Consider the following 11,267-nt stretch of genomic DNA (forward strand, 5'->3'; position numbering starts at 1 on the left):
CATCATAGATGAATCATAGATGCATCAAAGATAGATCATTGATGCATCATAGATGCATCAAAGATGGATCATTGATACATCATAGATGCATCAAAGATGGATCATTGATGCATCATAGATGAATCATAGATGCATCATAGATGCATCAAAGGATGGATCATTGATGCATCATAGATGAATCATAGATGCATCATAGATGCATCAAAGATGGATCATTGATGCATCATAGATGCATCAAAGATGGATCATTGATGCATCATAGATGAATCATAGGTTCATCATGGGTTCAATATGCACATCATTCATACAATACAGAGCCATTTAGTACAACAGGAACGTAGCTAATGCCTGTACAATATAAGTAACTGACTGATTGTATTAAGCTGCATCAGGGGATCAATATACACATCATTCATACAATACAGAGTCATTTAGTACAACAGGAACCTAGCTAATGTTTGTACAGTAAGTAACTAACTGATTGTAGCTGCATCAGGGGATCAAATAAATATATTATATTGAAATATATTTAATGTAGCTTTTGAACGGCACTACTATAGTAGTTAAAGAAATAGCACTTATATTGGGTAGGAGTTTTTAATACTTTTTATAGCTAAAAAAAGAATACAATTGGAATTCAAAGCTCGGTTGGAAATTCGCCAAAGGCTCCGCACTATGATTGTTGGATATTTTAGGTTTCATGATTTTTAAATCCAGTCCATATTTATTTTCTTCCGTTTCAAACAAAACCTAGCCCAAGTAATTTTCCGCTATTCAGCCGCTCTTCGCGATAACGAAGGTATGCGGCCTTTGCCCTCAACACTGATATCTTTCCAAACGACGCAGTCCACTGTCGTCCGCCGCTGAACTATCACCATATTTACTATCGTATATCCGCATCATCTTTTCAACATCCCGCAATTTTTACCTTTTTTTCTTTAAATTAATCAGTCTGTACAGTGCTAATAGAAGTGACAATAGTTTTGTTTTTATCCCAAGAAGAAATTATTTTTTGTTTATTTAACGGACAATTGTAATAGTGCAAGTAGGTCAACGTGTACATGGACAGTCCTCGTCGACGCCGCCATTGCCCAGTGCTTCAAGTCAGGTGGGGTACCCCAAACCAAACATCTCTTCAGCTTCACTAAGGTCTGTGACAGCAATTCAACATTGTTTAGCACTTTAAAAATTAGCCTAATTAAGACTGATTAATTTCATTCTATGTACATATTTTTCTTACTATACCAAACATTTTTTGGGCCTCATCGAACCGGATTATTTTACCAGTTTCTGGTTAGAACATAATTTTATTTATTCCTACCACGAATACTTGTAATATCACTTCATTTTTTACGTATTCTAGCTGAATGGTATTTCATTTCGATTTCGTTTCTCATTGCGTGGAATAATTTTGCTCATTCCGCCATTTTGTATTTGTGCTCCTTTTCCTGTACGATTGTGAGTCCAAATTGACATTCCTGTTCCTGTTTCAAATAGACTATTCCAATATTCCTTCCTGGAATTTCCTGTCCGCTAACCGCTACGTCACTGCCACAGCCATCTACGACGTCGAGTCTACGGCTACAAATATCAAGACTTCACTACCGCATCGCTTGTCAGCCTGTCAGTTCACTTTAGCTGTCAGCTTGTCAGATTTTTGTTTACATTACTACATTTGAGTGATAGTCAGAATAACCTCAAATCTACTCAAGATTGACTTTGATTTCGAACTTATTGACTGATTCAAATAATTATCATTGCAGTTAATAAGTAAACAAATAATATAACTGATATTATTTTCAATGGTTTTAATGTGCACTGGATTAATATGAGAAATACCTATGTGAATATTTTGCTGATGATAGATTACGACAAGTAAGTTATACTGCACATAAACTTGGAAATATTTCTTAAACTATTTAAGCCACAAAATAGTTTGGATTATTGGTATAAATAGTTAACCTATTTTGTTAAGAAAGCATCTCTTATTATTATGTATTTGATAGCACACCATTAAGTTGTACTACCTATGCAGTGTTGCTTTTGCCTGTGCTACCCATAGCCTAAGCATAGACTATAGGCCTAACTTGTGCATTTGAGAATTTGATTAAATTGAGGAAAGTCAAATTATATTTTATTGTCTTATCATTACTGCAGATTTGTTTTGTGCTGAATATTTCCTATGTTTAATTTTCTTTCAACATGAGGTTTTCTTCCTTCACCAAACAGAGTGAACTTATTCAAGCTAGGCTTGAGTCAATAAATAAACAAGTCAATGCATTGAAAGAAACTCAGGTTGTGACTACTTTAAGCGAGCAACAGATTGCTAAACTTAAACTCTTGTCTCAAAGTGCAATAACCAAGCACTCAGAATTTGAGAGAATAGTAAATAAACTTTTTCAAACTACTCCCACTCCTGAAGATATTCAAGATGATAAAATTACTTCACTGCAAGAAAAAATTTCTGATTATTTTGTTGAGATTCAGTCAAACTGTAGTTTGTTACTTCCACCAGTTAAACTTGAAGAGTCACGCCTAAATGACTCTACTTCCGAGGTAGGCCCTACTACTCCTACAGTTAATCTGACTGTGAAATTGCCGCAAATCAAACTGCCAACATTCTCTGGCAATCCTGAGCAATGGGTCTCATTTCATGGCCTGTTTGAAAGTACTGTACATAATAATAAAACAATTTCTAATGTTGAGAAATTCTCATATCTCATAAGCTGTCTTTCAGATGAACCTTTGAACTTAGTTAAGTCTATACCACTAAATAGTGCTAATTATGTAATTGCTTGGCAAACCCTGCTTAAGAGGTACCACAATACAAGGCTCTTGATTTCATTACATTCTACTAACATCTTGGACCTACCGCAGCTTACTAAGCCTAATGTTACACAACTTAGGAATTTTATTTCAATTTTTAATGGAAATCAGCAAGCTCTTAAAGCACTTGGCCATAACATAACTGATGACAACCTGATCTTAAGTACACATATTTTGAGAAAGCTTGATTCCGCTATGCGTTCAGATTTTGAACAAAAACGAGATGACTCAAAACAGGTTCCTTCTGTCACAGAAATAATAAACTTTCTGGAAAATGAGTGTTCTTACAGAGAGGCGGCTAACTTAGGCTCGACCTCACATGCTAATTCTTCCCTTCAGTTAAAAAACTATGGAAGTAGTAAGAACATGCCTTATCTAGGTAGGCAAACCGCTAGTCCCAAGCCAAGCAAAGTTGTAATGCTTTCTTCTAATGACAATGAACAAGCTCATACTTGTGCTTACTGCAATGGAGCATCGCATAACATTTTTCGCTGTGATGTTTTTGGTGCCTTATCACCACACGATAGGTTCAACTTCATTAAGAACAATAGCCTATGTGTTAATTGTTTAGGACGACATTTCTTAGGCTCATGTAAGTCATCCAGTTCGTGTCGAGTTTGTTTTAAGCGACACCATACGCTACTGCATTTTTACAAAACGGACCAGCCTATAATGAAAAAATCTGTTAAGCCCTCGAATAAGACTCAGGCCAATTCCACAACACAATTGAAGGCTCCTGTACCGCAAGGATTTGAATCAAATACACTCTCTGCTCATGTAGACACTGGTGCTGCCAGCCACAACTGTACTGTACTTCTTGCCACTGCATTGGTAAAAATTTCTACCTCGAATGGTCATAATATTATTGTCCGAGCTGTGCTTGATAGTGCATCACAAACGAGTATAATATCTGAACACTGTGCCAGTATGATTCACATTCAGCGTTCGTCTGTTGGCGTTCACGAGATAAAGGGCATTGCCTCAGCTCGAATAAAGCCTAAGGGACTTTCCTTTGTAAATATTTCTTCGCTTAACGGGAAAACACTTGCTACGGCACATCCTGTCCTCATACTTGATAGAATTACCAATGATATGCCTAGTGTCAAGATATCTTCTGAAATAAAGGCTCAAATCAAAGAATACGCACTTGCCGATCCCAACTTCGACACTCCTGGACATTTGCTCATCGGTGCGGATCTGTTTGCTCAAACTATTATTGGATCTGCCACCAGTCTTGGTGATCGTATGCCATACACTATAAACACTATTTTTGGATATGTTGTCCTTGGGAACGTGCCTACTTCACAAGACGGCCAAACCTTCAGTGGATTGACGACTTTACTTTCCATCAATGATCTTACACTTCATGAAACACTTCAGCGATTTTGGGCATTGGAAGAACCACCTGCTTGTTCTAAGCTATCCCCAGAGGAAATGGAATGTGAAGATCATTTTTTGAAAACTCACTCTCGTGACGAGACGGGAAGATATGTTTGTTATTTACCGTTCAAAGAAAATCCAGTAAAACTAGGAAATTCTTCTACAGTTGCTTTACAAACTTTCAAATCGCTTGAACGTAAGTTTCAATCGCAACCTGATTTCAAAGAAAAGTACATTGAATTTATGAATGACTACGAATCCTTTGGTCAAATGAAACCCTCAAACTTATTTGATCTAAATAACCAATATCATTGCTTCTTACCACACCACGGTGTCTTTAAGGATGGAAAGATACGTGTTGTATTTAATGCGTCCTCTCAAACTTCAACTGGTGTAACACTTAACAGTCTACAGCATCAAGGACCCAAGTTACATAATTAAATAACAGACATAATTCTACGTTTTCGTCAAAATAGGATCGCCTTTGCTTGTGATATCAAACAGATGTTCCGTATGATCTCTATTCATGAACAAGACCAACGTTTTCAACTCATCTATTGGAGAGAAGAAATGTCACAGCCGCTTCGAGTTTTTCAGTTGACAACCGTTACTTATGGTATGACTTCTTCGCCATTTTTGGCTAATCGAGTAATACAACAATTAATTCATGATGAAGGAAAGAATCATGAACTTGCTGCTCATGCACTTAAACGACAAATTTACGTAGACGATGCGCTACTAGGCAGCGATACTGTTGAAGAAGCTGCAAAATTACAGCAAGATGTAATAAACCTTTTACGAAAAGGAGGCTTTGAACTTCGCAAATGGGCGTCTAACAATAGCCAAATATTGGAAAATTTACCCCCTCAACACTGCTTATCAACTGACTCACCTTGTGTTAGTATTCTTGGACTGAAGTGGAATCCACACTCAGACACATTCTCATATGCAATTTCTGAAGCTCCATTGATTTTTACCAAAAGAGCAATTTTGTCTTCCATCGCTAAGATTTATGATGTAACAGGCATGCTTACCCCTGTTATTTTTTGGGCTAAGGCTCTCATGCAGCATATATGGTCACTAGGCCTAGATTGGGATAATACTCTTCCTAGTGATATTATCGACAGATGGTCAACTTTTGTCAACGAACTTCCTGAGATTGAAAATTTGGAGATTGGCAGGTACATATCTCTGAGTGATGCGGTTAATATTCAGTTGCATGGATTTTCAGATGCAAGTGAACTCGGTTTTGCTGGATGTGTTTATCTACGAACTGAGAACCCGCAAGGCAGTATATATGTCAACTTATTAATAGCCAAGTCACGTGTGGCACCCCTGAAACGTATCACGATTCCTCGCCTTGAACTGTGCGGAGCACATATTTTAGCCAAACTGTTACACTACTGTGTTGATCAACTCTCAGATCGCTACAAGATAGATTCTGTTACCGCTTGGAGTGACTCCACTGTGGCTCTTTCATGGATTCACACCCCTTCTCATCGTTTGAAGTTATATGTTGCAAATCGTGTTGCACAGATTCAAGAATTGACCCCTTCCTGCATATGGAAACACATTTCTACTCTTGAAAACCCCGCTGATGTTGCCTCTAGAGGATTAACCCCATCTCTTCTTATTCATAACAAGCTCTGGTGGTCTGGACCCACATGGCTTAAGAGTTCATCTGATTCATGGCCTCAACCATCGAGTCATCTTCCCGAAGAGGAACTCCCAGAAATTAAAACCACAACACTAAATCTTCTTACGATAGCTGAAGATCAAGATCTGAAGTTTATCAATAAATTCTCTTCATGGACTAAACTACTTCATGTCATGGGCTACGTTTTACGTTTTATTTCCTGCTTGAAAACTAAGCAAAGGATTACTCATTCTCTCACACTTGAAGAGTTAGAAGTATCGAACAAACGGATTTGTTGGCTTGTTCAAAGAGAGAGTTTCTCTGAGGATATTAATTCCCTGTCAAAGAAGAATGTGTGTTCTTCTCGCATTCAACGCCTTTCACCGTTTATGGATGATGAAGGTTTGTTAAGAGTTGGAGGACGACTGAAACATTCTGAGTTGCCGTACAGCGCCAAGCATCAAATTATCTTACCAAAGGATCATTTTGTTGTAAATTTGATAATTGATTATCATCATCGCATCTTTCTTCACTGTGGACCAACACAACTCCAAGCTGTTCTTCGTGAGAAATATTGGATACTTTCTGCTCGTAGTATCATACGCTCTAGGATTTTTAAACGCCTGAGATGTTTCAGAATGAAACCTAAGCCAAACACACCATTGATGGGAGACTTACCTTCCCCAAGAGTGGTAGCAACCCGACCTTTTAATGTTACTGGAGTCGACTATGCCGGACCATTTACAGTGAAATTGTATGTCCTAAAAAGGCTTCAGCCTATTAAAGTTTATCTTTGTCTATTTGTCTGCTTTGCAACGAAAGCCGTACACTTAGAAGTTGTGTCGGATTTGTCCTCAGAAGCTTATATAGCAGCTCTTACACGTTTTATTTCCAGACGTGGTTCAGTGAAGGAAATTCATAGTGATTGTGGAACCAACTTTGTCGGAGCAGCTGCTGCACTTCACAAATGTTTTAACAACCTCCTTTGCAATCCATTAACTCACCGTTTTGCTGAAGAAAACAACATTTCTTTCAAATTTCTGCCTCCACACGCGCCTCATCAAGGTGGCTTGTGGGAACGAGCTGTTAGGAGTTTTAAGCATCACCTTCATAGAGTAATCGGTGGCCAAATCCTGACTTATGAAGAATTCATAACTCTCGTGTCACGTGTCGAAGCAATATTAAATTCAAGACCGCTTACCCCTCTCTCTGGAGATCCGAATGACTTAGAGTCTCTAACCCCAGGACACTTTTTAACTGGTGGACCTCGGAAATCCATGGTTGAACCTCAATATGATGAAACTTCTTGTAACCACTTGAGGAGATGGCAATTAGTTCAGGCATTCTCTCAACACATCTGGACTCGATGGTCCCAAGAGTATCTGCATACTCTACAGCATCACTCTAAGTGGACGAGTAAAACAGAGAACCTCAAGATTGGTGACCTTGTTGTTATTCATGAGCCTAACACTCCTCCCCTACAATGGAAACTTGCAAGAATCACCGCAGTATCTCCAGGAGCAGACGGAATTGTACGAGTGGTCCATCTACGCACCGCTACAGGGAACTTCAGTCGGCCAACCGTCAAAGTTTCCCTTCTTCCTACCAATTAATTCCTAAGCATTCCCTTTCACCCCCTTTCAATTTATTTTCATTTGTCTTTTCCCATTTTTCAGTTTTTTCATTGAACCAGGTTGGTTCAAGGGGGGCGATATGTTGGATATTTTAGGTTTCATGATTTTTAAATCGAGTCCATATTTATATTCTTCCGTTTCAAACAAAACCTAGCCCAAGTAATTTTCCGCTATTCAGCCGCTAACGAAGGTATGCGGCCTTTGCCCTCAACACTGATATCTTTCCAAACGACGCAGTCCACTGTCGTCCGCCGCTGAACTATCACCATATTTACTATCGTATATCCGCATCATCTTTTCAACATCCCGCAATTTTTACCTTTTTTTTCTTTAAATTAATCAGTCTGTACAGTGCTAATAGAAGTGACAATAGTTTTGTTTTTATCCCAAGAAGAAATTATTTTTTGTTTATTTAACGGACAATTGTAATAGTGCAAGTAGGTCAACGTGTACATGGACAGTCCTCGTCGACGCCGCCATTGCCCAGTGCTTCAAGTCAGGTGGGGTACCCCAAACCAAACATCTCTTCAGCTTCACTAAGGTCTGTGACAGCAATTCAACATTGTTTAGCACTTTAAAAATTAGCCTAATTAAGACTGATTAATTTCATTCTATGTACATATTTTTCTTATTATACCAAACAATGATTGTCATGCAAATCACCTGTTTAAGAGTTTTGCTGGTATTGCTAACATAAGAGACACGGCGTCGATTGCACAATAAATTCCGTTTGCAACGATTATATAATTGTTTTAAGATAACCCTCCGGAAATTGCCAGATTTTTAGAATTGATTAAACGCTATTTTACCAAAAATTACAAAATAGTTAATCAGCTCTTCGTTTTGAAGTGCACTTTTGATGACGGTAATTTATGTTAATTGTGTAAGTATCTTTTGCGGATATTTTTCATCACGAATAGTAAAAACCCAAATTTTTGGAGGAAGATCTTTGCAAAGATTACGTAAATAACATAATTTAGCCGGTTTGAAATAATGGATATTAATTAATTGTAAAGCTGACCAGTACAAAAATATTTATTATAAAGTGTTAAGCAATATTTCAAATAAGAGGAACTATAAAACTCGGGTGTAAAGTATTAACAATTCAATGTAACAAAACATAATCACGTAGTAGGCTAGTATGCAAAAATAACCTGAATTGTTTTGTGGTTTTTGCTATTTTTAAGGTAAATTAACTTAAATATAAAAGCTAACATTGTTTGAAATTAACAGTAATACAATAGAACAACTATAACACATAATAATTGTTCAGAAATCAAGAATATCTTTTTACAAAATGCAGGGTTACATAACTGGAAAACGTCAGTACAACTACAACTAAAATATTGTTGTTGTTTGTTGTGTTGTAAATATTGTCGGAACAAATGTATCTATCTGAAAACAAACTGAAAATTGAAGCTAATAGAATATGTTGTACATTTTCCACTCACGTGCTCAAAACACCGCACGTGGAAAACGGTAGATTCTGGGGGAAAACTGACTTGAGACTTGGGGCGGGGACAATAGCAATCCCTCAATCAATTTGGTCCTCTCAACGGCAACTGTTGACTTAAGCTAAGGGACTGAGCATTTCATACATTACCTCCCCCAAAAAGCGCCCCTAACCGCTCCCCACAGGAGTATAGGGAGTCCCTCGGCACTAGATTTACAAGTCAAATCGTCAACTCGCAAAGAAACCGCAGGTGACGTTTAAATCGCTTCGTAACGTTTCGAGAGTTATTTCGAATCGTACCTTTCAGTATGTAAATGGCATTGTAGGAATTCAAGAAATTGTCGGAAGGGAGCGTATTTAAAAAGGAGACGACGAGGTGGTTTAAATCTTTGCAAAAGCATTGACAACAAAGTTTTACCGTCGGAATTAATTTGCCATAAAGCAGGATTCACATAAAAATCCAATCAAAATCAAAATCAAAATGTCCGCAATAAACCTTTGAACAACATTAACTCACCATCACCAACAATGAACTTCAAACAAAGAAAAATCCAATATTGCTATCTACCAAATATTTTATTATTAACATTTCCATTACTAAGATCAGAGGATTATTAAGTTGAGAAGTTACAAAAATGTGATGACAAAAAGCAAAAGTAACTAACAAGTATGAAATATAATTATAGCTGTAAAAATGTTTTTTGTATACTGTTTTTGCTTGATAGAACGGGAATATTTTTGTATATAAGCGCGTGGAAAATAAAAAAAACATAGTTTAAACTATGACAAATGTGACGTTTTTTAACAATATTTTTCATTGAAAGAAAACCATAAAAAAATTACAACTTGATAAGAAAATGTCCAAAACAAAGTGTCTTATCAATATTTAATAGTAACAGTTTTATGTTACTACAGTTTTATAAAACTTTGAGTGAATATGACATAAACATGATCCAAAGAGTAAATCACGAAATTTATTTCTTATTTTTATATCTTATTGTAACCTATGTATGTGAATTGGCAGTATAATTTTAAAACAACAGCAAAGTTACCAACGGTTTTTGGAAGGTTTGGGTTTGGGGGTTGTAAGGGTTTTTGCCTCCACATATCACCTGACCACAGGTGTTCGGGTAACCAAGCTGTTAGGCTAATTGCTTGAATGATGTAAAAACACCCTTCCTGCAGCTGATTAAATAGCCTCTCATCGTGTAGACGTCTGAGAAAGTAATTTGTGGTTGGGTTGACAACCTAAAAGCATTCATTAATTAATTTTGGTTACAGGAATTGATGGAAGTTGTTGATACGTTTTTTAAATGAATATTGATTAGGTTTTCAGGTTGAGAGATCTTCATTTATTAGTCTTTACAGGATCTTTGAAACATGTGGTCATTGATGAAAAAAATGTATTACATTTTCTACAATATATTTAAGAAGGTACAGAAGCTAAACAATCATTTCTTAAAATTGAAAATATTCAATGTTCAACCCAAAACAATCAGAAACAATAATAGCAAAATGGCTGAAAGACCATCAAAGAGTAGTAGATATGGTCGAAGGTTCTCTTCAATACACATATGAATAAAAAAATGTTACTAGGTTAATATTTCTAAGAACAGTAGAACAATTTACATCTAAGTTTGGATCAAAGTCTAATAATTTAAATGAATGTAAACTACGTCATGATGGTCCCTTGGTTAAAATGTAAGAAAAACTTACTTTTAGTAAGTTATCTAATAAACTATTTTTTTGTTCTGTAGAGAGTGTCTTGCAAGTTTAACTACGAACCAAAAAGATAAAAAATGATGATCGAATGTTTATAAGTTACCACCAACTCATGTCCCAAGTGAGCTAGCAGCTCTATTGGCATCGTTAGACGAGTAGACGATCTTTAGCAGCACAATACCAGCTTCAATTCGCTGCTTTTGATTGACAATTGTAACTTCCGCAGGGAGTTCAACAATGCCTATCGCCGGCGGCAACTTGAGTAGGTACTCCACACAATAAGACCAATACCAATACACCCGCGGGATACCACGCCCTTATTTTCTACGTTTACAAACCAATGCAGGCCTTTAGGAGAGTACAAGAGTAGGAAAAGCAGCTCTTGCGGCCACCAATCAGAGAGCAGCATTTCATCCCCACCCTTCCCCCTAGGCCATGCCCCCTTTTGTCCCACGTGGTCGCCCTCTGGTGTCCCACGTGGTCTAACCTCACTTTTGTTTTCGCGCCAAACATCTAACCTCACTTTACGTATTGCATACGTAGGTTCCCGCCAAACGAAAAAAACTTCACCTTCCCGCCAAGAAACATAACCTCACTTTCGTGCTAAACGAAAAAA

General features: G+C 37.2%; 1 protein-coding gene across 1 annotated transcript; it reads left to right on the forward strand.

The window, feature by feature from the left end:
* The first annotated feature begins 3,498 nt into the window (after positions 1-3,498).
* On the forward strand, positions 3,499-7,455 carry LOC128982108 (uncharacterized). Its single transcript, XM_054401158.1, has 2 exons — positions 3,499-4,267; positions 4,934-7,455. The coding sequence occupies exons 1-2, from the start codon at positions 3,499-3,501 to the stop codon at positions 7,453-7,455; spliced, it is 3,291 nt and encodes a 1,096-aa protein (XP_054257133.1).
* Positions 7,456-11,267: the final 3,812 nt, after the last annotated feature.

Source organism: Macrosteles quadrilineatus, unplaced genomic scaffold (genome assembly GCF_028750875.1).
Source record: "Macrosteles quadrilineatus isolate MER2022 unplaced genomic scaffold, UCM_ALF_1.0 Scaffold_113__1_contigs__length_334533, whole genome shotgun sequence".
In the NCBI taxonomy this organism is placed as follows: domain Eukaryota; kingdom Metazoa; phylum Arthropoda; class Insecta; order Hemiptera; family Cicadellidae; genus Macrosteles; species Macrosteles quadrilineatus.

Excerpts from the sequence above, each read along its gene's own strand:
- LOC128982108 (XM_054401158.1), top strand. The coding sequence starts at position 3,499 with ATGAAAAAATCTGTTAAGCCCTCGAATAAGACTCAGGCCAATTCCACA. Across the intron at positions 4,268-4,933 it reads ATCCCCAGAGGAAATGGAAT|ACGATGCGCTACTAGGCAGC; the intron begins GTGAAGATCATT and ends AAATTTACGTAG.